Genomic DNA, 26246 nt, shown 5'->3' with positions numbered 1-26246 from the left:
CTCCCCGTTACAGCTGGCGCCGCGCGGGTGCTCGCGCCGGGGCGTTACGGGGCGGGGGGAGGGGGTGGCGGGGAGCCGGGGTCCCCTCCCCTTCCTTTCCCCCCCCCCCGCCAGCCGGGAAAACTCGCTCCCCCGTCATGCCCCGCCGCCCGCCCCCCTCCCCGCCCGTGGCTGGCGCGAGGCCCCGCCCCCCGCCCGGGTCGCGTGCGGCGGCGGCGGCCAATGGGGCGGCAGTCCGCCTGCGCAGATTCAAACGGTGGCTCTGGAAGGAGGCTGGGCGCGAGATTCGGCGGCACGGACCAAGCCCGCCGCGAGCGCGGCGGTGGCGGCGCAGCCCGGGCGGCGGGGGCCGGCCGGCAGCGGGGACCGGGGGGAGCCGTGCGGGGCAGGACAGGACGGGACAGGGCAGGGCACGGCAGGGCAGGGCAGCGCAGCGCAGCAGCCCGGGGCGGAAAGGCGCCGCCGGAGCCCGCGGCGGCTCTGACAGGAGTGGGGGAGGCACAGCCGGGCGAGAAAGGGGCCGCTGCGCGCTCCGTCCTTGCGGGCAGGGGCCAGGCCGGGCCGGGCCATGTCTGACGCGCCGGGGGCCGGGCCGGGCCGGGGCTGAGGGTGGCCGCCGGGGCGCTGTGGGTACCGCGAAGCTCCGCGGGGAGGAGGGGGCCGTCCGAGGAGCCCTGCCCGTCTCCAGCCTTCCTGAGCCGCCAGTGCCCCTCTCCGTCCCCCGCCCGCCCTGCCGTGCTGCCCGGCTGTGAGAGAAGGAGCCCGGGCGGGGGCTTGGGGGCTTCGCGCTGCGCCCCGCTGCCGTGGCGGTCCCCCCTATGGTGCGCCCCGAGGATGGCGAAGAGACCGCGCAGGTGAGTGTGGCTCCGGGCCCGGCCCGGGGATCGCTGCGCCTTCAGCACCCCCCCCCCCCCGCCCCCTCCCGGGCGGCCGCTGCCTTCCACCCCGCCGCCCCGCGCCCAGGTACCCCCCCCGCGCCCCGGGATCCCTGCCAGGTGCCGCCGCCGGCCCGGCCCGCCCCGCCCCTCACCCCCCCGCCGAGCTGTGCTGGCGCTGCTCTCGGGCTCCTTCCACCTCCCGGGCCTCGGGTGTCACGGCCCACCTCCCTCCCTCCCTGCCGCCCTCCCGCCGCCCTCCGATTCCTCCCTCGCCCGGCACCCGCACAGGTACCTGCCTTCCCTCCGGCTTACGAGCAGCAGCTCTCGGATATAAATCTCGCCTCTCGCTTCGAGGCTGCTCTCGCTTCTGTGCTTTCGCTCAGACCGTCTTTGTTGTAGCTTACCTAGCTTTTCTTCTCTGTGGTCACTGAGCCTGTCAGCAACGACTAGGTTGTCTCCGCAGTAGCTTTTCCTGCTGGTTACTTTCCTTATGCTGCAGCGATACTTCTTGCTTTTCTCCTCCCGAGTGGCTTTGCCACAGCCTCAATGGCAGGTTTGGGGTTGTTCAGTTAAAGTTAATGTTGAGGCTTGCTGACTTTTCCAGTGTCTTAAGTGCACCTGCTTTCTCTGATTTGGCATGTTCTTTGATTGAGCGTGTTGCAGTCTAGCCTGAAATATTCCTGAGAGAGAATGTTTTCCTCTAGAGCTTCAGCAGCAGCCCCAGATGGTTTTGATACATCTTTTGTTTTATTGATATGAAAATGGGTGTGTCTTTACTTTGTATTCAGAAGGTGGGTCCTGGAGAACTGTTTTATTGCTATAGGTATTCTTGTCCTAAATAGAAAATGGGTTTCTGAAAAGTGATGAAAGAAACGTAAAAGGAATGAGGAAAGAATGCTCAGTGAGTAATATTAATGCGTGAGTTACCTATGGCATCTGGGGCTTACCATGACTGCATGCTTCTCATGGAATTGGGGGTGGTTTCAAAGTTACAGATATAAAACTGGTTCTGCGTTTTCCTCTGACATGAAAAGCATTCATAAATTAATATTCTTTTTCTGCAAAACTGCAACTAAAACAAGAAAGCAGTGCTTTGGGTTTCTAGTTGTGTAAGGAACAAAGATGCATTAAGGGGCTTTGCCGGCAGAGGCTAACTGCTGGAGCTGTCTATACTTAGCTGTCTGCAAGAATCAGCTCAGAGAATGTTTCTTGTTACTGCTAATCTGCATTTAGTAGTTTAAGAGACTTTCATCTGTGGTATTGCAAACAATGGTTGCATCTTTGCAAAGCTTTAGCTTGTATTATCTCCCATGGCTATGGAGTGCTTTGATGTCATAACTGAAAAATAAAACTGGTTGTGGATAGCAGAGGAATGTTTGGTTAGAGATCGGTAGCCTTAAAGGAATACTGCGTCAGTATGTGATGATGATATCTCCAAAATTAAATCACTGTAGGTAGGAGTTTACATAAAGGTGATTTCAAGATTGTTAACCTAGGTGTGGAGTAAGGAGAAAGTATAATTGTTTTGCACCAAATGGAATTAAGTTTAATTTTGTTGAACTGCTCTCAGTTTTTGCATTCGGAAGCTTAATTTTCTCCTTTAATGGTTCTCAACTCAGAGCTGCAAAGACAGCACAGAACTCATGAAATACTTCATTGTTCCAGATTTGTTATTTGATGAAATTTGGTGGCTGCATTCCACTTTCATGCAGTATTTTGGCACAGTTTCATAACTGCAAAAGAATTGTCAGATGAACTATAACAACCCAATGTGTTTGAAAATCTTCTCTTTTTAATCGAACTTAACTTACTTAAGTTAGTAGTCCCAGCCATTCATGTATATTTAATTTATAATCTACTAGTGTACTAGTCTAAACAAGACTGAAAACTAAACAGCTATTCATGTGGAATCAAGGTGCAAGAGAGGTTAGTGCCCACTCGGCTGGCCTTCGCACCCGTGAAGCGCACGGAGGCGGCCAGGCAGCTGTGCCGGTTTGGCTGTGGGACACGTGTGCTGCTGGAGAACTCCAGGTGCAGGGCTCTTAACCGCTGCTGCCAGCAGGGACCCTGGGTTATCCAGTACCAGTGCTCTCGTCAGCATCACTGCCATGTATATGGAGCCCTTCCTCTTTTTTAAAAACCCCACTACTTTTCATGTAACTGATGACTGTTCTTGAACTGGTTTGCTGTGCAGTGGGTGAGGAGATCATTTTGACAAAGGGCTTAATCACAAGGCCAAATTTTAGTTATAAGTAAACTGTATGGCTTGCTTGGTATGAAACAGGATTATAGTACCAAGATATGCTCCTTATAATACTAAGATATGCTGCTGAAGTTTGTTGAGAACCTGTGGGAGGGGGAAGAGAAAACTCTTAGTTACCTGTGAGTTTAAATCCTATTTTCTTAAGTCCTAAGCCACTTAATGCAAAACTCTTACAATCATTGTGTTTGCAGCTTTTTTTTTTTTTTGTAAATACTGTGAAGAACTTGCTGCTGGCCTTTAGACAAGCTTACTGCTTTGTATTTCACTGGCTCCACAAAGTTTTAGCATGCTTACGAGTTACTAATTCTACTGCATCGTGAAGTGAAGCAGGGCAAATCCAGATGTGGTGTAGGGTGTAGAAGCAATGTTAAATACACCTGGTCTGCAAGAGTTTGGTACATACTATCCTGTAGTAATGCTTTTAAGTAAGTAGTGTGCTTCTTGAATGACCATATATTCATGTTAGCCACAGAGAACATACTCACTTCATGGGAAATAACAAATATACTTAAAATGGTTGATCAGCATGCTGTGTGGGTGAATTGCATGTTCCGGAAAATAACGTAGAGATCTGCTGTCTGATAAGTTCTTAGGACACCAGCACAGGTTAATCCATTACTGGAAAAGTTTGTTTGTTTTTTTTTTTTTTTTACTTTTGGTTGGAAAATGGAAGTAATTTTCAAGGCTGAGCAGAACTAACAAATTTAGTTTTGAACATGAATTTATGATATTTACATTGTGCTTTATACTGATAATGGAGAAAAATTAAGATTGCAGTGGAAACTGCTTTTAAAGCTGTGTATTTGGATGTGGCTTTGCTATAACTAATGCAGAGAAACTGTTCATCTTGTTGTTAGGCCTAGGTTTCCACATGTGTTTGAATTTATGCTAACATGAGTCACTGACATAAAAGTTTAAGTGATCTTTCCATGAAACATTTTCCTGTGCTAGTTGTTAAGCTTTGTTTATCAAGGCTGTGAAGTATGCATTTCTCCAGTAGATGGAGTGTGATCTACGTGGAGTCACAGAGGTTACCTGGCTTCCTCCCCTCTGACGCTTAACTCACAGGGATATTTCTGTCTTCAAAGATTTGTATCTCATTCCTTTAACATTGAGGCAATGCTTTTATTCGAGGCAGGAGCCCACTTAAAATCTCAAGTTGACGCTAAATGATTGGGCACTCTTGTGTTGTTTGAGTTAAGGAGGTGGAACGTGAATGTATTTTGCAGGCCAGCAAACCACTTTATAAGCTCATGTGTGTAAAATAAAGATTCATAAATGTGTTAGAAAAACATGGTCTGAAACAATAGCTTTTGCTTCAAATTCAAGTCTTGACTTGGAATGAATTATCTATCTATATCCTGGTACGTGGCCTTGAGTTAAAATTAATTCTGTTCCTTTGACAAGGTGAATATAGGCTACAGCTGGAGGCAGATCTTGTATTCATGCAAATTCTGTATGTCATTTTAGAACAATATGTACAGATTGGAAAAAAGCTACTAGTAATTAGAAAAAAGTTATTCAGAGTTATCTTAAACTCTATTTCTATATTCTTCACTCTTCTGTTGTACTCTGCAGTGAGGAAGATGATGACCTTCAATATGTGGATCATGACTATGAAGTACCACAGCAAAAAGGTTTGAAGAAGATATGTAACAGGGTGAAATGGACACGTGATGAGGTAATACTTTTTTTGGCTTTAGTTTCATTCCTATATGATATTGGTAGCACATGAAATATGTTATTATTTAGTATCATATTGGGATAGGATGTAACATTTATTGGCTGAGGTTATGTCTTAACAGGATGAAAGACTAAAGAAGCTGGTGGAACAAAATGGTACAGATGATTGGGCTTTCATTGCTAGTCATCTACAAGTAAGTTGAATCTTTCAGTTAAGTTCCCTTTTAATCTTTACTTACTTTGGTCATATATCTAGTTTGGAAATAAGGAAAAATAGAAATCAGAAACACATAATAGTAAAGAATATTTTAAAGGATGCTTGTAAATTGGACTTGAGATCTAGCCTTGGAGAACCTTATCAGCTCAGGCTGGGTCTCAAGTGATGTTTTGAAATGATTGAAAATAATTTGTGTCTTCTGTCTGTCCACACTTGCTATTTGTTTTCATTCTGGAATGTATTCTGGCTTCCTATTGTTTGCATCACTTGTGGTGGTTACATCTACGGTTCACAGGTTGCTTCTGAAGCAGTTAGGGGAGTGGGTTGCATCTGAAAGACTGCTTGAAAGGAGCAGGATCATTTTCTTAAACACCTTAGGAAAAGGGGAGTGGGGTGTTTTTTGGTTTTTTTTTTTGTTGTTTTGTTTTCATTTGGTGTTTGTTGGGGGTTTTTTTGTTTGTTTTGGTTTTTTTTACAGTGATGTCTGCTTCCCTAACATACGTAAATCTTTCCACCCAATGATATCTTTGGTTGCTACAAAAGGAACCTTAGCGGGTTTCTTGGAAGTTTCCTACTGACCCTTAAAATTTCTTGTTCTGTTCCAATGGTCAGGTGGAATGAGTAAAAGAGATCTTGGTTCAAACATTAAATGACACCTTAGCTGTATGAGCTGCACTGGTAGAAAATACCTACAACTAGAATAGATGATGTTTGTTTCTTTTCTGATTAAATGTTATTAAATGCTTACTATAAAAACATGGCTAGAATCTAAGGCTGAAATCACTACCTGGAAGTGGTATTGAATATTCAAATGTTAGAAATAAAAAAATTACACCTCCCCGCCCCTGCCTTTGTGGTTCTTATGATATTGAGTGGGATGATATGGTTGTATGAAATTCCTGACTAACTAGGTAAAAATAGACTTGAATTCTAAATGCTCAACAACTGTAACTTTTCATTGTTCTCATCATATTTGTGCAACTGTGATGCTTCTGATTTTTTTTTTTTTCTGAGTGGCAAGGTATAGATATCAGGGAACAAACTCAAAGCTTCTAAATTTAAGGATTGCATAAGCAAATCACTATTCCTTGCATATACATGATCCCCTTCCAAAAAGCAGTGAAATGAGCGAATGGCAGAGGAAAAAGAGATAATAACAAAAAGCTTTTATATTAAACTGTTTAAAAATATAATATTTGGTGATACTTATCTGCAGGTGTAGTATGGAGTTGCATTTAACAGATCTAACAGTTTAATTTAATAAAAAGTTCTCCAGCTGAAAACAAATGTTTCTGGAGACAGAAGGCTATTGTTCATCTGGGCCCAAGTGAGGCTGAAAAAAGGCTCCCCAGCTATCATGGGAAACATGCATGGAGGATCAGGTTGCCCATTGCAGAATTGCTGATGTTGGAAGGAACTTCTCAAGATCATCTAGTCTGAGCCCCCTGCTCAAGCAAGGTCAGCTGTAGCAGGCTGCCCAGGACAGTGTCCAGTTGGGTTTTGAATATCTTCATGGGTGGAGTCTCCACAGCTTCTCTGGGCAACCTGTTGCAGTGTTCAAATTACAAAGTCAAATAATAGAGGCTGGCAAAATTAGCACTTGCCTTGTTACTGATGGTCTTTTACTAGGAAAACCGGTATCTTGAGTTACTAGCATGTAAAGGCACTCAAACTGCTGTGTTTTCAGAACCCCATTTCACTATTGGACTGTGTACAAGTAAACCTCCCTCTGTTCTGCCCAAAAAAGTGACGATGGCTTAAAGGTAACCCTCAAGAGAGGGAATGCAGCTTGTATTCTCTTTCAGTTTACTGTGGCTAAGGCAGACCTGAAACAATTTTATTGTTTCATTCCATCATTTGTTTTGCTCTTCTCCTCCAAATATGTCATGATTTCAGAAAAGTCTGGAAGGTAAAAACACTAAAAGGCCACAATTTCAAAATTTTTCTTTCATCAAAAGTGGGAACAGCTATCCTGTATTGAATCTGTCTTTTACAGCTTGTCTCCACCAGGAAATGGTAATGTTTTGTAACAAACCCTAGTGTGCTTTTAGTCATACAATGTTTATTTGCGATTAACTTGAAGGTACTGTGATCAATGTAATTTTAGATGTAACACTGTTTTGGGTGTGTTTTCTGGTCTTGCAGACTGCTTCTTGTTTAACTTCATCTTAGCATGGTTATGCCTTTATTTGGTAGACAAGTCCAGCAAAACCTTGAAATTGGTACTTGCTATCCAGCAGCTTGCACTGAAGAGAGTAAATTGTCATCTCCCAGTGTTATAAAAGGTGTACTAGTATGTTGTGCTAGGGCAGGCTCTTATCTGCATATTTCTAAGGATTGGACCAACTACCCTGAGAGTCCCAAACTTTCCTAAAGACAGCTTTTAGGAGGCTAAGTGAAAGCTTACCTCTCTTTCATAACTGGGAACAATATTTCAAAAGATCTTTAGTAAAGCTACAGAAAAGCACCATCTGTCCTGAGCAGAAAAAGCAATGTTGTTTAATTAGTATGTGTTAGCTAAACTTGATATAAATCTGTTTTCCTTAACACTCTAGTAAAGAGCTGAGAATATATTCATTTGAGACTTAGAAAAAGGTTTATTCTTTTATTTGAAAGAAAAAGTATTCCCTTTAAAAATTTCTTTCCTTATATACGTTATAGATAATATCAAAAGCATGTCAATTACAGAGTTCAGAGAAGGTGTGCAGTAATGAGGACAAAAATAATTCTAAGTTTTTCTTTAAAGAAGAATAAGTTCTGAATTGGATTATCAAGAACATTGAAGTAATTAGAGCTTTGTGCAAGGCTGGTTTTTTTTGGAGAAGAGTTTTTATAAGCAAATGGAAGAAGAAATAATAAGGGAGAATTTAACTATTGTACTTAGAACAAAGGTCTGAATGAGTCTTTTAATTTGAATAAGCTAATAATTCTGGCTAGCTAATATTTACAGTTTTATGTATTCAAGAGTTTAACAGCTACACTGGTCTTCTAAAACTATTTCAGAATCGTTCAGATTTTCAGTGCCAGCATCGATGGCAGAAGGTACTAAACCCAGAATTGATTAAAGGTCCCTGGACTAAAGAAGAAGATCAGAGGGTAATAAAAACAAATTGATACTGTACTCTTTTACTGTAATAAAAATGGCATATGACTGCTAAGAATGTGTACTTTTTCTGAGGTTTCATACCCAAAGAGATGATGTCTGATGCATCTTGTGACATAAATAATTACATTACAATATGCTGTGTGAGAAGAAAAAAAATACGCAACTGCTCTTAAGTGGATGGAATGTCTGGTCTGCTCAAGCATTTCATTTCCCTTTGCTCAGATTGCTAGCTGAACTACTCTAGCTTACCAAGTAGAGGAGATCTCTTTACAGCACTAAAGATCAAAGGTCTCATTTACATCTGTTGTTCCTCAAACCCAGCAGACATAAAGGGGTTGGGGATAAGGGAAATTCTTTCATACTCTACTGTTAAAGAAGCTAGCAATGGTGTTTCAGACTCCTTTTCCCCATCTCTGTTAATCCACACTGCAGCTTTTTGCCTGCAAAACCTGGACTGCCCTGTAGGGAGGTGAGGGGCACATAACAGCTTTCACATACAGTATTTCAAATCAGCTGCTTATTCCTACTGTTTAAAACTGGTTTAAGATGTTTAAAACTAGTATTTGTCAACTTGTGAATGTGGTCTTCCTAATCTATTTTTTTTTGTGGTTCTCATCAGTCATTTAAGAAAAAACTTCTAATGTATAAAAATGCGTAGAAATGGGATGGAGGTTGGGAGTAGAGGTGTGGGGTTTTTCCTTATACTCATGTTGTTGAAAAAAGTCAAACCAAGCATCTTTACCAGCTTCTTTTTTTGGTCTTTCCTAATGTCAGCTTATGCAATGAGTGACAGAAAGGAAAAATCCAAATGAAAGTTTTCATCAATATTTACTTCTAAACACAGTGACTTTAGAGTTAATAAGCAATTTTTTGATTTCTTGAAAAATAATTTTTAAAACCCCAAGTCACTGTCTGCCTCCTTAGACCTAGTATCTTATCAAGTTGACTATTACAATCCTATTCTAAAATGGCAGTTTATCAGTCTTCTCAGTTTGATTAGGAAAATTAGGTTTTAGAATTATAACATGCTTTCATCTGTGTTCCAGGTTATTGAATTAGTTCAGAAGTATGGTCCAAAGCGCTGGTCTCTAATTGCAAAACACCTGAAAGGAAGAATAGGCAAGCAGTGCAGAGAGAGATGGCATAACCATCTCAATCCTGAAGTAAAAAAGTCTTCGTGGACAGAAGAGGAGGACAGAATAATCTATGAAGCTCACAAGCGTTTGGGAAACCGATGGGCTGAAATAGCAAAACTTCTTCCTGGAAGGTGCTTTTCAACTCTATTTGTGTTAAATATTAGAATATGGAAAGCTGTTATGGCACAACTCTTTCCAATGTAATTTGTTAATCAGAGAGCATCTGTTGAAACTTACGTCACGACATCTTTATCTTGATAGATCATGAAATTTTTTAAGATCTTTTGCATTTGATTATGTATTCTTTAAAAGCCATAAAACCAATAAAAAGACCTTTAACACTCTGCAGGTTCCTTTAAAAATCCTCCTGATCACTTAGAAAAAAACTGTAGTAGAGCTGAAGAGTAACTGCAAGTAATAGTGGAAGAATGCTTTAGCATCCTATGACTTGATAATCAAATATGCATTTGGGGGTGGCTTTCTTTTTGGTTTAAGATCAAAAATCCTTTTTTTAATTTATTTTTGTGGAACACTGCTTCTTAAACAGGACACTTGAAAAAGAGCATCTTGGTAACCTTCAAAAGTCCTGGCTTAGGAGTCATGCATTGCAAAGCTAGTTGGGCACCATGTATTCTCTAAGCTAAGAATGAATTGTTCTCCTTATCTTTGTTTCAAGTGTGATTGCCAACTTATATGCTTGTGGAAAACAAAATCTTAGTGAATGAAAAGTTTAAGAAATTTTTTACCTTGTACTGATAATTGAAATTCAGTGTTAAGCTGTCCCTCTCTGAATTCAGTCTTTGTGTTCAGGAGGTGACTGTCTAGCTGTGTCTAAGGAATGTCAGCACTTGTTATGTTGGGAGAATGAGTCCTTAGAGATGTGTGTTTAAAAATTTGACATTTTGATTAAGTACACAATCCACGAATCACAGGAAGCCTTTTGGAGGAATGGGAAGGGAATGTATTGCATCTTAATAGAATTTCAGAGGGGGAAGATGAGTTTGCAAGGACGGATGCATTCCTAATTCACTAACTTACTTGTTGAAAGTAACTTCAAGATGAGACACTTAGCTAAAGATTGGATCCTAGACCTAGAAGATTTGTAAAGAGTTTAACACTAGTGGGGATGAAAAAGAGGAATACTTCTTGGAATTGAGCTTAAATGAAGAATGGGCCTTAAAGCAATTTTTATTTCTGTGTACCCCTCTCTAAGGCTAGTATTTTAGACTGTAATGCATTCATACTCTACTCTTGCCTTAATGCTTGTCTAGTGTTAAAAGTGGTTTCGGCCTGCTTGTCAAAGGCAGTTTCTTTCCAAGGGGAGTGACAATGGGTACTGGTCTTCTGCCATGCCTGCTTTCCCCATACAAGATCAAGGACACCAAGAGGTAGTGGAAGGTTCTTCCACAAAGCTGCACATAAAACTCAGAGCTGGGAATGCAGGCTGTCGGTTTTTTTTAGATGTATCTTCCAGTGGCAAACACTAGCCACAGTGCCCTTATTATGCTGTGGGACAGCAGGGTGCTATGTAGCCTTAGCTTTGGGTTCTGCAAATTTGTAGCAGAAGGTAAATAATGCAGTGACAGAGAACACATCCTTGTTCCAAGTATCCAAGAAAAAAGGTTCTTGCCCACAATGATAATAGCCAGAACCAAGGCTTTCTCTTTTGCTACTTTTAATTTCCTGCAGACTTGAAGTTTAGTAGAAGGAAGTTTTGAAAAGGGTAGCTTTCTAGTAATTATGCCAAAACCCCACTGATAATAGAACTTTCAGTCCAAGTGGCTGTATCTTTCTGGATTTGTGGCTTCGGATTAACCTACTGTACAAACCCTGTATAATTATGCCATATATTAAACTTTGAGATGTGGAAACCAGTCACTGTTGTACACTTTCATTTTAGGACTGATAATTCAATTAAAAATCACTGGAATTCAACAATGCGAAGAAAGGTGGAACAGGAAGGATATTTACAAGATGGTATAAAGTCTGAAAGAGCTAGTTCATCTAAACTTCAGCCCCAACCTTGTCTGACTATGGAACACTTGCACACTCAGAATCAATTTTATATACCTGTTCAGACACATGTAAGTTCAAAATCCAGAATAATTAGTATTTCCCAGTTTCAAATAATTTATTGGGTTTGGCACGAGAAACAAATTGGAAAGAATGAAGATCTGTTGAGTATTTTTGTGATACTATGGTAATTTAGGATTTGTAAACCATAATAAATTGTTTATGTACAATAAAGTAGAGATAATTTTATAGCCTCCTTTAGCACTTGTAAAATGATTTATGTCTTTTTAGATTCCAGCATACCAGTATGCCTCACCAGAAGGCAGCTGTCTAGAACATGCTTCAGCTTCTTCCGACTTAGTTCAGGTAAATTGTTAACAGGCATTGTAAATTAAGAGAATGTACTGTGTATTATGCTGTAAAATTAAGAATTTAAAAACTTGTAATTTTAAAATGTCTTTAAGTCTTTATCATTCACCTAAATTTATGTGTTTCTCTGTAAGTAAGCTTACTAACTCAATTGGTAGTTCTAGGTAGGAAAACTGACCTGTCTTTACACATCCCAGAAACACAACAGTTGTGCTTATTTCTGACAGAAGTATGGCTTAAAACATAGTCCACTGATTGAATCTTTAGGTTAAAATTATGATCTGTTAGTATTACCTAGCTTCTGAGAGATTTAAAGACAAGATTTTACTACTTATATATGTAATAAATATAACCCTATCTGGAAGACTCAGTTCAAATCACTTACTGTGACTTATGCTTATGGCTGTGCTTTTTTGTTTTCAATAGGTTTTAGTTTCTTCTGACTGATAAACTTTTGTCAATCAGTTGAAGATGCTCTTTTGCAGCATTCTAAACGCTAAGTATTGAGAAGCTTTAAAACAACAAAAAAAATTTGGATATATTTATTTCCTTTTGTTCCTTTGGGCTCACTTAGAATATATCTGAAATTCCTTATGTGCTGCAGTCTGAATGTAGATCTTGGTTTGTAATGTGACTTCCTGGAAGAATTTTTGTGAATTTGAAATTAGTAAAAAGAATTATTTTAACACAGGGAATAATACGTATTTTGTGTGTCCTAGATGTGTTAGAGGCATTCTGCAGAACTCTGTACCTAACCTTAAATTTCCCTGTGCAGGTCATCTGTTTCCTGTTGCGTTTTCTTCCCTCATCTCAGTATAAGAATGCAAATCATAACAAAGCCTCATATGTATGGCCTTTGACACTCTGGATTGCCCTATACAGAAAAGTATAAGATATTTTCTGTTCCTTGAAGTCCTCCCTAAACTGGGGAGTATAACTAGTATATATCCTCACTTACCTGTATTTATAGCAATAATAGCAAGTTTTAAGGAGGTTAAAAAATGAACCAACCAACGAAAACCAATCAGTTAATTTTCTTCTCTGATAGCAGTGGTAGGATTGCTTGTGTATACACTCTGTCAGCAAATGCTGATTTGAAACACTTTCTTGCACTGTTAGTGAGGATAAATAACTCAAAATTCTAGAGAGCACATGAAAACACAAACACATCTACCAAGCTGCCAACACTGTTGCTTCTATTAAATATAGAACTGAGTGACTTTTGGTTAAAAAGTGCTATAGCGCACTGAGCATTTACAGGCCATATTAGAAACCTGTTAAAATGTTAGCTTGTATACCACTTTAACATCAGATCCATCTCCTGGTAATTGCGAGAGTTATTTTACTTGAGTGACTACTGTATTACGAAATACGATACAGCTTGAACAGCTCTGTTCCCGCTATGTGTGGATTTCTATTTAAAATCTAGCTGTGTTATAATGTAGAATCTTTACTGTGGAGGGGTGATGGAGGTGGAAAATAGTAATGGCTTCTTTCTTAAATTTTTCAGCAGTCATTTATTGATGATGATCCTGATAAAGAAAAGAAAATAAAGGAACTTGAATTGCTACTTATGTCAGCAGAGAATGAAATCAGAAGAAAACGAGTGTCTTCTGTAAGGACTCTAAATTTCTGTAAATATTTGAATATGCTTTAGTGAGATTAATCCTCAGTAATTCAGTAATGGATGTTTGGGGTTTTTTTTGTGGTGTTTTTTCACCCAACCTTCTGAAAATCAAACCTATGGCTGCTGGGTTGTAAAACAAAGTCTATATATTAGAATAGAGACAAATTATTTTTAGTGCAGTTTTCCAAACTGTGAAAACAGCAGAAATATGACCTGCAATTTGGCAGTTGTTCCTAAGACCCAGGTTTTTAATCCTCTTCAAGAGGTAGTACGTTTGTTGATATCGCCACCATTCAGTTTTATAGATCAGCAACGTCAATCATCTGTTCAACAGAGAAAGGTGAAAAATACATAGGTTTTGCCCGATTTGATTTCAAAACATCCTGTAGATTATATTTTTATCAAACTTCTGTGTGTGTGCTTGCAGTACTTGATATCCACATTTGGACATGACAAACAATATGTAAATTTTGTACAGTACAAACTTAAATGTACTTCACTGGAATTTAGGAAACTTGCAGATGACAATCACTTATTTCCTCAGGGACAGAGGGCTGTGAACAACATCAGATACCTAATCAACCCAAACATTTTTATAACTAATTTAGATTACAGGTGAACTTCCAGTTTTATGTGGTGGAGCTATTCCTGGCATTCTCTTGAACTGGTGCAATGTTCTGCTTATTTAGTGGAATCTGCCTTGCTTTTAGATTTCCAGTGAAAATTAAAATCTAATTCTTGAGTACTAAGCAGTGTACTAAAATGGGATAACCATTTAGAAGTTAAGTAAACCATGAATGCAGAATCTGTGTTAAAAAAAATAATAATCAGATTAATCAAGAAGTGTTTCACATTCTAGAAATGGTTTCTAATCTTAAAATGTACCTGTGTTCTTTAGTGAAGATGACTTCGTAATATACTGATGTTCAGGAACACAGGAAACTTGCATCAGAGATGGCTTCCAATACAACTCATAATTACCTAAGTTACAAGCATGTATAAGATATGAATGAGAGATAAGATAAAAATCTTAACACAATTTGAGAATGTTAATGTAAGGAGAAGACTAACTGCATTAATGCAAACAGATAATTAGTGTTTGAAAAAGCAAAAATTAGTAGCCATGCTTAGTCTTTCCACATACTATTTTTTTTTTCTTCCCTGCGGTCACATAATTGACTCTTCAACTTCTAAGCTGAATAAGATTAACATGTTTCTTCATACTTTTTAGCAAGCTGGAAACCTACCTTGTTGGTCTGGAAGTTTTGTCACAGAAGATTGTGTGTCTAATACACTAAATAGCTTTGGGGAGCAAACAAGTGACTTCTACAGCATGGATGAGACCCATGGCACATCTGTTCAGCAGAATTCACCACCTAAGTATTTGGCTGTGGAAGCAAATACAATGTTATCATCTCTACAAACCATTCCAGAATTTGCAGAGACGCTAGAACTTATCGAATCTGTAAGTCTGTATTTATTCTAAAAAAATGTTTATTTAGGAACATCAACTTACACAATATGTGTATGCTTAAAATTACCTTATTCTGCAGTCGTCTGTAGTTTCACCCATGTTGAGTGATTTGTTTTATTGCCTGTTTTAAAAGAATTGTGTTTTAAAATATTCAGTGTTTCAGGATTGTGTGAAAGATACAGGGAGAATAATTCAGTATATGGCTTCTGGAGGTAGAGAGCTGCTAGATTGGCTTGGATGTTGTGAAATAATTTTGGATTAGCCTGCTAGTGTTTGAGTGTTTTGCATCTTGCCTCATAGGATCCTGTAGCGTGGAGTGATGTCACCAGTTTTGAGCTTTCAGAGGCTGTTGCATCTCCTGTCAAGCCAGCTCCAGTAAAACTAATGCGGATTCAACACAATGAAGGGGCTACTGAGTGCCAGTATAATGTCAGCGTTGTGCTTGATGGCAAAAAACACGGTAGCATCAGTGGCGAGGAAGAAGCAGTTTTTCCAACAACCCCAAACGTAACAAAATTCAGCACTCCACCTACTATCCTAAGAAAGAAGAAGAGATTGCGTGTTGGGCAATCACCAGTTAATGAACTGAATGATGGCTTGTGTAATGATGCCGTCAATGTTGCACTAAAGCATACACCAGTGAAAACACTACCATTTTCTCCATCACAGGTGAGTTTCTTTTTAAATATAGCTAAACAGATTGCAGTGGGTGGATTATAAATTACAAGTACTTTTTTCCCTAGTCATACATTGTAGCCTAAACAAATATGTCCAAAAACTTCTTAAAACATCTGCATAAGTGTGGATAGGTTATTTAACAATTTATTTTTAATATATTTCCTCTGTTTTGAAGTCTAACTGGTGGGTGGGCAGCGACTCATATCTCAGCTTACACTTTCTCATGCAAGTAATTGTTGATAGAGACCTAATTAAGCAGCAGGGATTTTAAGGAGAAAATCAAGGTTTCAGCAATAAATATCGCAAATATCTTGGAGTATAAGTCAAGGATAGTTTATTGGGGTTTGTCAGTAAAAGCCCTTCAGAGATATACATATAATTTTTTTTTACTGCTCAGTACAGTGGTGAAGTTTTGTCCTTTAAAGTTGCTTAGGCTTTTTTCTCTCTTATGCTTAGTTTTTCAACACTTGCTCTGGAAATGAACAATTTAACCTTGAAAATCCCGCATTTACATCCACTCCAATCTGTGGGCAGAAAGTTCTTATTACGACTCCTCTACACAAGGAAATGACACCAAAAGATCAAAAGGAAAATGTGGGGTAGGATTATTACATTAAACATCTGGTGGTGTTGCTCAAATAAAAACAAGTTTTCCTAAATATTGAGAAATTAGTTTACCTGTACGCATACTGTCAATGAGTTTTAAAACCCCTAACACTTAAATACTTATGTACAAACAAACTGGCTTCCTGTTTTTAACTTAACATAAATTGTCTTGTACTCAGTTAAAATTTTTCCTTTTTAAAAATACTGAACAAAATCCAATTAAAGTTTAATATACCTGGGGTAATGCTGTGGTGATCTTAATACTTCCAGATTCATGGTGGTGATATCTGTTGTGTAAATTAAGGTATTTTAAAACGTTTGTTAGATTCATTTTATTACATTACTATTGAAAAAGTAAAACATTAAAATGCATGTATGAACACTTTTCTATGCTTGAATAGTTTTAGAACTCCCACAATTAGAAGATCTCTTTTGGGTTCAACACCAAGGACGCCAACTCCTTTTAAAAATGCTTTGGCTGCTCAGGAAAAAAAGTATGGTCCCCTCAAACTTACGGTATGTGATGACATTGTTTATTTTCTTCTTTGTTAAAGACTAAATGCCCTCTTGTTTTTGAGATATTGTAAGTCTCAGCATGAGCTTAGAAAGCATTTTCTAACAATGCTGTTGCTTCATTGACATTCCGTATTATCCTAAAGAACAGCTAGAATGTGAATCCAAAATGTTTCAGATTTTGCCTGTTAGACTAGTATCCTTCAGTGTAGTATGGAGGCATTGTCTTTTTGGATGGTATTTGATTCATAGTAATCTTAAACGCATTGGATCTGCTTTTGTGAGTTGTTTTAAATTTGTGTAGCCTTGCTACACGAGTGCTAACGCTGTACCTCTTACGAGGTGGTAACATCATTGTCTGAGATTTTAATCTTAATACTGAAACATTCTGTTTTTCAAAAGAAAAATTGTAAGTGAAGAGAGTGAGTGGGTATGGGTCCTCCAACTGGATAATCTAGTAAGAGCAAACTGGTGCAGGTAGATGTGAGTGACTTTGTTACTTTAAACAACTTTCACATTTGACTTGAAAAACTGCATTATCTTTGAATCCTCTGGACTATGTAAGAGCTGAGTTGTTTTCTGGTTTTCGTTCTTCTACAGTGCTAGGACTGAAGGTAGATGTTTACCATAGCATGGTAGTATTCTGAGAATTTTTTTGATGGGAAGATGTTTGGGAGTGTTTTATCCTTCCTAGGGGCTTAGTTTAGTGAAGTCTACAATTTTCTTCATCCTAAAACCCAAAACCTTAATATAGCAATTAATGATTCCTCTGATTCTTCTGGCTGTCACAGAAGACTTTTTTTTTTGGTTGACTATGGATAATGTTACTTTTTGTTCCAAATTAATTCAATTTTTGCTCTCCTCCTAGCCTAGCTAAGGTATGTTAATGCATAATAACTTTTGGAATTCAGTAGACATATGCTTTTCAAGTTTTGAAAAAATTCCAGCCAATTTATATTGACTACTTCTTTTCTGCGAACACAGAAGGTAGCTCAGACTTTGCCACAGGGCTTGGCACCATCTGTGTTACCCTGTAGATTCACAGTCTCTCACTATGCAAATGGAGTGGTTTGGCATTCCTGTTTCTGTCCACTATTAACCTCCTGTTCAAAATCAAATTTTGAGGGCTTAAGGGAATTCTTCTCCTGTTGGTACACAAAGGAGCCATCTGTATGGCTTCTGTGAAATTCTGTACTGTACTTAAGACTATCAATGTCCTATTCAAAGATTTGTGTTAAGATTGATATAAATTCCTTTTCCAACAACTAGGGAAAAGTCATACTTTTATAGTACATTTTTTTAGTATGTTTGTATGCATGTATAGAAAAGTGTATGTGTTTAGTGTATATATAAAGTACTTTTATCCCTTTTGTCAGTGGATAACCATTGCTAATAAATGCAAACAAGTAGTTTGTATGTCTTCTTCAATGCTGCCTTGCATTTTTGGAGGCACTGTGTGCATGTATATGTTTTATCTGGCTAGAAATAATGTGGAGTAAAATGAATTAAAAAATCTGCATAGCCTTGAAATGTTGATCTGTAATTGTTAACTACGATAGCTTAAATCTTTTTATCTGTTGCTATATTTTGCAAGATCTCTTTTCTGGCCTACATTAGCTGAAAGTAGAATATGGTAAAAACTAGAAACTAATAGACTTCCTGTATTTTCTCCTCCAATTTTAATTAACTTAGTCACAACCACTTGCCTTCTTGGAGGAAGACATTAGGGAAGTTTTGAAAGAAGAAACTGGAACAGATATATTTCTCAAGGAGGAAGATGACACTGTGTATAAAAGCTGCAAGCAGGAGGTAACATTACAATAATTTCAAATAGGAAATAACTGCTTTTAAATAATATTTTACAGTTTTTATCTGCAAAATGTTTATTGCAGCACAACTCTTCTAAGAAAGTCAGAAAATCACTGGTCCTAGATCCATGGGAAAAAGAAGAGGTTGGTGCCCAGCTCTTCACAGAAGATAATAGTTTAGATGTACAGGTAAGTATTAAACTACTCAAAAGCATCACTGGCATCAGTATTAATATAGAACTGAGTATCTTTCATTCTATCAACTAAAAGTGTTTGGATTGAGGCTAGATTCATAAATCTAGAAAGTGAAAATCACCTTCAGTTTGAAATACTACTTTAAGTACTTAAGCAATCTTGAACATTGGGCTCTAATTAATGCATTAATTCTTCCTTGCAGGCCTTCAGAGCAGGATTGGTAAAGTAATGTGGATGCTTTGCAGAGTTGCTGTTACAGCAAAGCTGCTTCCATGCTGGTTACCTATAAACTTTAACATATATGGCATGATCAAGTTCTTTAAGAGACCAGGAAGATGGCATTTGCCCCTGTGTTTTGCATGCTTAACAGTCTGGCAGATGTGTTCTGAAGATGCCTAATTGCGTATTAGCCAGCATGTTTTTCCTTTTCCCACTTCACATAGTAGGAAAATACTTTAAGAAATATCAAGCACGTAGAAGATGAGGTTTGTGGGCTTCCTCTGCCTGAAGGAATTTGAATAATTCTGCCTCAACAACCAAGACATCAAAAGTTCAGAGATGGGGCTGTTTTGTTCCCTCATTCCTTTAAAAAGTAGCCTAATATTTTTCCAGTCGAGTGATTGAATAGATTAATCTTTAGTCTTGTAGTTTGTAGGAAAACTTTATTCTAATCTAGTTCTTAAATTAACGTATTTCTGTGTTTAATTCTGAAAGAGTAAATGTCTGTGACTCTTGATCAGGTATAAAGCTATATTCAAGAGGTAGGAGCCAAAGTCCTTAAAAAGAACAGGTGCTTAAGTCGTATCCCTTTCTGATTATTGTAGCTGGTTTTCTAAATTCCCTTCTCAAATGCCTGGTAGGCTCTGTGCCAAGACTCGGTGTCTGTCTGCTGGGTGTTAGGTGCTCTGCCACCTAGTGGAAATTCCCAGCTTCCCCAAGAACATCTCGTCTTGTGAGGAGCAGCATTGCTGCAGCAGCTCAAAGCAGAAACAAAATGCCCGGTGTTCTCTTAGTAATGTCTTGTTATGACATGGTATATTGTGCATCACTGATGTTCAGGTTATTAGCTAAAGCCAAGATACACTATGATATAGTGGTATATTAAAGGCAGCAGGCTGGGAAAATATTTGCTTTTCCTCTGTTTTAATGAGGGATGCTGGTGCAACAGGAACATTTGCTCTTAGCAGGAGACACAGTGGTAGTATCTGATTTAATCAAAAATGTACCAATCCTTAAGTAGAAATTGTGTGCCCATGTGACAGTAAGTTAGGAGTAAGGTCTGAGGTAGAATAAATGTGTAAAGGTAGTTTAATGCAGTTTAGTGGGGTGTTTTTGTAGGTAAACAAGTACATACGCCACTGTTACTCTCATCTAATTTCACTCTTTAAAGTTGCCATATAACTTTCTTCTGCTTTGCTATAGTGAAGCTGGATTAATTTCTTTTTATTTCCATAAACATTATCAGCTTATAAAACTCTTCTGGAATGATCAATCCAGTGCTTATTTCAGTTCTTAAAGCAGTTCCTCACCCTGATATTGATGTGATCTTCATTTTTTTTACTGCAGTCTCCTTGCGCTTACTTTCACAAGAGTTGTACTAGAAATGAATTACAAGCTTTTTTCTTTAAAACTGTTCTGTAGTTACCACTTTATCAAGTCTTGTTCTTAACAAAATGTAATCAGCTGTAGCGTGGCTTTATATGAAAGAAACTGTCTACTCAGTAATGTCTAAGTCATGCTTTGTTTTACTGTGCTCAGTATTGACTACGAATCCCAGTATAGACCAGGCTAGTTCTTCATATACTGTTCATTACTTTTTCTTTTCAGATTCTTTCCTAGGATCTTTCTGATAGTATTTGCTTTGTTTACATTTTGGCTTCTCTGATCACAGCAGTTGAAAACTTTCTTTTATTAAATACTAATTGTTATTCCTGTTCCCTACCCTCTGTTTTGTCAATAGTCAGAAAATGCATATACCACATCTTTATTAATGATACCATTGTTGGAAATACATGACAACAGATGTAACCCGACATCAGAAAAACAGGATACAAATCCAGCAAACAAAGCAAATGCAGTAATTAAGAAGAAAATGAATGCATGTGCTTCAAAAAATGTCAAAATGGAGAAAGCTCTTCAGGTCTGGATGCAAAGAATTCTGTTAGTTTTGTTAGCAGGTTAACAAAGAAAGTTTTTGTTTGTTTGTTTCTGTCTTGTACTAATGTCTAGAATTGTTCAATTCAGTCATCTAGTTTCAGTCAGTGTTTCCATGATCCTTATTTCTTGCCAGTTGGTCATTTGTCCATAAAGTGTTTATTCATAGCAGAGTTCTTTAAATGCAACCCTGATGTTTCACTGAGTGGCCTCTAAAATTTAAACGTGGGGAAGGACAATCAGGATAAGGGTAGACCTACAAAACAGGTTTGGGTATCCAAGTCTAGCAGTAAGAAGACTTGACTTGTTGCAAACTAAACCTCTATAGCACCTAAGTGTCTCAAATGTGGCAGGTGCTTACTTCATAACAAGCCCAGTGGGATTCATTAAGCAGAGTTCATTCACAGGCTCTGTTTGGTAGTTGTTCTTCTAACGTGCCTGTTCTTATACATCTGTGTATTTTCCATACTGTTAAAACTGTAACCTAGTTTTTCCTCTGTCTTGACCACCAGGTTTAGGGAGAGATTCTCTTTGATCCGACTTGGTACCTGTTCCAGTTTGCCCCATAGGGAGTTAAAGTATGAGGGTTTTGTGTCTTCTCAGAATACGTACAGCTCTGTATTAATTAAAAAAAAAAAAAAAAAAAAAAAGCAGGGCACCTGGAGCCTGATCTTCTATGCCCCGCTTAATTGCTTTAACAATGATGTGTTTTTAAGTACACAGATAACGGTATTACCTTCTGATCCTTTCTAATGAGAAGAAAGAACAAGCCTCATTTATTTGGGATATTCAAAAAAAAAGAATTAACTGCTGTGAATTGCAGTAAAGGCAAATACATCTATCTGGCCCAGAACTATGCTCTTAAGAATACTTAAAAGGGGAGCTTAGTCATACTATACTCACAAATATTCTTATTGAACCATCTTTCTCTTTTTGCTCTTTCCCCTGACAAATTCCCTCTCAGTTTAGTGGCCTCTCTAACCCTGTGTCCCTTCCATGAATCAAGTCCTGCTAAATTTATAGAGAAACTCAAATGGCTGATTTTCTTTATGCATCTATATGTGGAACTGATCCTTTGGATCGGTTTCTAGCTCAGTGTGGGAGGGAGAGAATCTTGCATTCTTCATTATGCTGCAATCTGCTAGTGTCAGGTCTAATTTAGAGCTGCTACAAATCAGCCTGAGATTCAATAAATCATGTAAACGTGCGGGGTTTGCTCCATGGAAGAAGCAGGACTAGTGGCTCAATTATTCTTCCATTCATTATTTTATTCCTAATTCCTTTGCCGTTTCTAATATATTCCCAAAACATCTGACCGTTCTTCCACAGCTGCCGCTTTGGTTCAGTGAAGTCCTTCACGGTATTCTTTTTCAGCTGCCAAACCATTTTGCCTTCCTTGGTGTCTCCAGATGACTGTCAATAATGTATTTTTCTGCCTGTTGAACTTAGGACATTTAAAGGGGTAGATATCCAAAGAGAAGATGACTTAATTAACTTCCCTTTTATGTATCAATTGTTGAACTGGTCTCTTTTTAAGAGCATTTTTCATTTTGTGTGTTAGAACTTAAAAGCGTAACACAGATGCACTGCTGGGGAGTTGGGTTAAGGGGTGGAGAGGGAGCTTTGTCACAGGTTTTAGTTATTGTATTGTAAAACTGAATCCTTTTCAGTAAAATACAGTATTGCTAGACTTCGGTAATTTTTTATTACTCCGAAAGGTTGTACGAGAATTGCTCAAGTATTTTAGTTAGTTAAAAGAATCTTTTTAACTGAATTTTATTTTATGCAGTCAAATTGTGAATGGGAAGCAGTTGTTTACGGAAAAACAGAAGACCAGCTTATCATGACTGAACAAGCAAGAAGGTATCTGAGCACATACACAGCTACCAACAGCACTTCAAGGGCTCTGATACTGTGATGGTCACTGCAACTGACAACCATCTCTTTCCATTGAAACTGACACAATGTTGAAGGCTATTCCAGCACAATACTTGTGAATTAAGTCTTTACTTTGAGACAGTCTGCCAAGGGAAACCTTAAAGCTACCTTAAAGCTTCCTTTCTTCTTTTGACTGACAAAGAACAGACGAAGCTCTCGTATTCTCTACGAAGGGATAGTACAGACAGTTCTGCAATGAATTTCTTAAATATTTAAAAAAGTAACACCCTAAAATATGATAAAGAATGGTAAAATACATTGCAGTACTGACAACATACAGTTTTTAGGTCTATTTTTCATATTTATTCCTTTGACTTGCATTGCTTTTTTTCTGTTAGTGCATTTTCAATATAGAGTAGGTTTATAGGTTGTTACTGGTTTCCAAATGAGCAACATACGTGACTGAATGTGCTTTTGCTTATGTAGCATTTTTCTAGTATATAACGAAACACAATGGAAAGGAGTATAAAGGAAGGATAGAAAGTTGCACTACTAATTTTTTTGGTATGCTGCAAAACAATGAAATTAACTACAGTGTTAAATATATTTATTTGCAAATGGTACTAGAAGTAGGCAGAGGGGGGTGAATTAGGTTTAGTGTAAAGCATCAGTATTTTCTTCATAAATCTCAAAATGAGATGATTGTTGAATGTATTGTACAGTATGTAGGAACAGGGAAAATTTTGTAAATCGGAAAGGAGTCTGTTTTTATAATTTATTTTCGTTTTAAAGCTTAAATGTAGATATTTATATGTATGCAGGTTGTCTAGAAGCCAACGTTGTTTCCTGTTAAAACAGCTAAAATGAAAAAAGGACAAGTATAAAGTATGGAATAGCAGAAGAATTAACAGCGGTGAAGTGTACAAATTTATACTGTATGTTACATCTACATAAAGATTGCACTATAACCCTTAAATCATGTTGGTCTACAAAATAATTACAAGGTATACCTGTATTATACAGAAACTGTTCCTGTACCTTGTTTAAATATATTTAGAAAGGAACGGTGGGGTCCTATATGTGACCCAGGAGTACTTTGTCCTGCATAGGAACTAAAAACTAATGCATTTTAAATATATTTAAAAAAAAAAAAAAAGAAAAGAAACTTGGCACCTTGGTTCTCAAAACAATTGTATCTGCACTTAAGTTTGACCATTATATACATACTAAATGTTTGAAGAGCAAAGAGATCATTCTTTTATTTATGAAAAATCTTTGTCCTTATTTAAAGGTATACAGGTCACAACAGTTGCTTTAGTTGCCTATTTTAGGTATTTGCACTTATTTTATGTCTCTTTTTTTGTTTGTTTTTGAAGGAATGTTTGGTTTGCTTTGTTGTAGAGATTTTTATGTAGTTAATTTTGAGCAAGTTATAATGGTGTGCTACCAACAAATACTGACAGGTAAATAGAATTGTACACTGTAGTTTTAGTTATTTATAATTCAAACACTCTTCCTCTCCACTCCCGGGTGTGCTGCTACAGATAGTGGCAGAATCGGCTTGCTGCTATGAGAGATGGAAAGAGCGAGCATCGTATGCACTGTATGTAAAATTACAAAAATGATGTCAGGTTCTCTAGTTAACTTTATGAGATCAACCAGTACTATGCAGGGTGTGGAAAGTATTCCTATCACTTTAATATCAAAGATGGTAGAGAATAATTTATTAATGGAGAATTTTAACATGTTGAGTGGCACAAGGAAGGTAATGGGTTATTAAACTTTTTAAAACATCTCAAAGCTTATACAATCCTTATTTTTAGGACCTTTTTGATATTAAATATTTGCCTGGCTATGATAGGTAGTAGGCATAAACATTTTTAGCAGTTTTTAATTCACATCAAAATTTTAAGGGCGGGGAACCCTGTATAAGCAAGGGATCAGAAAATACCCATCATGCCAGGATTACTCCTCACCTATGAAAATTGAGAGGAGGGAATTGGAATTCTTGGCAATACTAGATTTAGGTGTGCATTACCAGAATGGATTTAACAGCAACATTTAACGCTGGAGACAGCATTTAATTCACAAAAAATAAAATAAGACATGAAGACAGAATGAATATCTAGGATCTGGATGATATATTTCAGTAGAAGTGGTATCACCAAAACTGCCTATACCAAGTTTAAGCATAGATTTATGGTAAGTAGTATTAATTTGTGTTGGTATTGGTTGGATCGTTTAGTTAACTCCCACTTTGTTGCTTTAGCAGGAAGGTTTTAATCTTTCATATGTCAGGCATCTTTTATTACTTTTTGAATGTTGTGTGCATTTGCATTTCTTTCAGTTTATAAGTAGATTGTACATGCAGCAGCCAAACTTGCATGAAACCTAAATACATATTACTCCATATTTTTGTTTTAAGGTTTGACATTATGTGCAACAGATGCCTTGTTTATCTTAGTTTTTGTTGTACTACAAACTTTTCTTTTATGTAAGAGAATCTCACATACAATACAGACCATATTAATGTCAGAAATAAAGCATCTATGTACCAGGTTACTGTAAGTGCCTTTTATTTGAGAACTTAAAAACTCGGTGCTTGTTAAAGCAACATATATGTATGTGTGCATGTGAAATGGCAAGAAACCTACCTTTTCTGGACTGGGCAGAGACAAACAGCAATCATGGGAATCAGTGAGTTACACTGCAGGATGGAGTCCATTGACAATACATGCTTCAACCCAACCTACTTGTAAGCCTACATGTATTTGGTTAACAGTTTGTATTTGTCTCTCAAAACTTTAACACAAATATTTATGTATAGGAGACAATTTGAGGGATGAAGAGTGCTGCTAGTATAAAGTTTTTTTACATTCCTTCCTGTCATTTATAGGGTAGGAGTGATATTTTAGTATGTGTTTCTGGGTCTTGGGAGGTAATGCGAGTGTAAGCTGTGCAGTGTTATTTTTTTTTTTTCTCTAACTAGTACTCACAAACATGTATTAATCTGAATTAGTGTTAGACTTTGACTCTTATATTGCTAGAAACATGGGCATTCAATAGATAATATCTATTGCTTTTCCCCCATTTTGTGACAAAATATAAACGGCAAGCAATTAAGATAATCTGTTGAAGGAAAAGGACAAGAGGGACTAACACAAGCCAGTTCTTTGGGAATACATCCTGGTAATTTGTATCACCTGGCTTTAAGCTGTATAGGCAAACTGTGTCCATTACTGGGGCTTTGCTGGGGTTCTGGCTGTCATAAGCAGACCACTGTATGAAAATCATGCAGACCTGCTTGTTTATTGCATGTGTGAAGTTCTCCATCCCTTGGGACAAGCAAGGTGGGCTGACTGTAGAGCGTTTGTTCTTGTGGCTGGCTGCTGATGTCTGAAATCGGAGCGAAGTGTAGGTGGATGAAAGTGAAGTCTAATGATGTAACTAGTTCATTTTTCTGTCAACTTTGTGCAGTGAAAGAAAGTAGAGCAGATGGAGAGTCAGTAAGCCAAACTTGGAAGGAACTACAACCCCTAAGTTTAATTATACGAAGACTCTGGAAGCTTTATTTATGGGTTTGCCTTTTACTTGGAAGAAATGGTCTTTTAAGGAACCAATTGGTGAGAGTAAGCCCAGTTCCTACCA

General features: G+C 38.2%; 1 protein-coding gene across 2 annotated transcripts; it reads left to right on the top strand.

Moving 5' to 3' along the window:
• The first annotated feature begins 759 nt into the window (after nt 1–759).
• On the top strand, nt 760–23664 carry MYBL1 (MYB proto-oncogene like 1). 2 transcript variants are annotated; one of them, XM_075023387.1, is made up of 16 exons: nt 760–854; nt 4720–4822; nt 4947–5018; nt 8045–8137; nt 9194–9414; nt 11184–11367; nt 11588–11662; nt 13176–13280; nt 14524–14757; nt 15067–15435; nt 15901–16043; nt 16452–16566; nt 18256–18372; nt 18456–18560; nt 20527–20706; nt 22510–23664. In XM_075023387.1, the coding sequence occupies exons 1-16, from the start codon at nt 835–837 to the stop codon at nt 22636–22638; spliced, it is 2265 nt and encodes a 754-aa protein (XP_074879488.1). In that variant the 5' UTR covers nt 760–834; the 3' UTR covers nt 22639–23664. The 2 variants fall into 2 exon arrangements, with proteins under 2 accessions (XP_074879488.1, XP_074879489.1); XM_075023388.1 differs by lacking the exon at nt 20527–20706.
• The last annotated feature ends 2582 nt before the right edge of the window (nt 23665–26246 follow it).

The sequence above is a fragment of the Buteo buteo genome, chromosome 3, assembly GCF_964188355.1.
Source record: "Buteo buteo chromosome 3, bButBut1.hap1.1, whole genome shotgun sequence".
In the NCBI taxonomy this organism is placed as follows: domain Eukaryota; kingdom Metazoa; phylum Chordata; class Aves; order Accipitriformes; family Accipitridae; genus Buteo; species Buteo buteo.
Note: the sequence above shows the minus strand (reverse complement) of the source record. Positions and strands in the feature narration are given on the sequence as shown.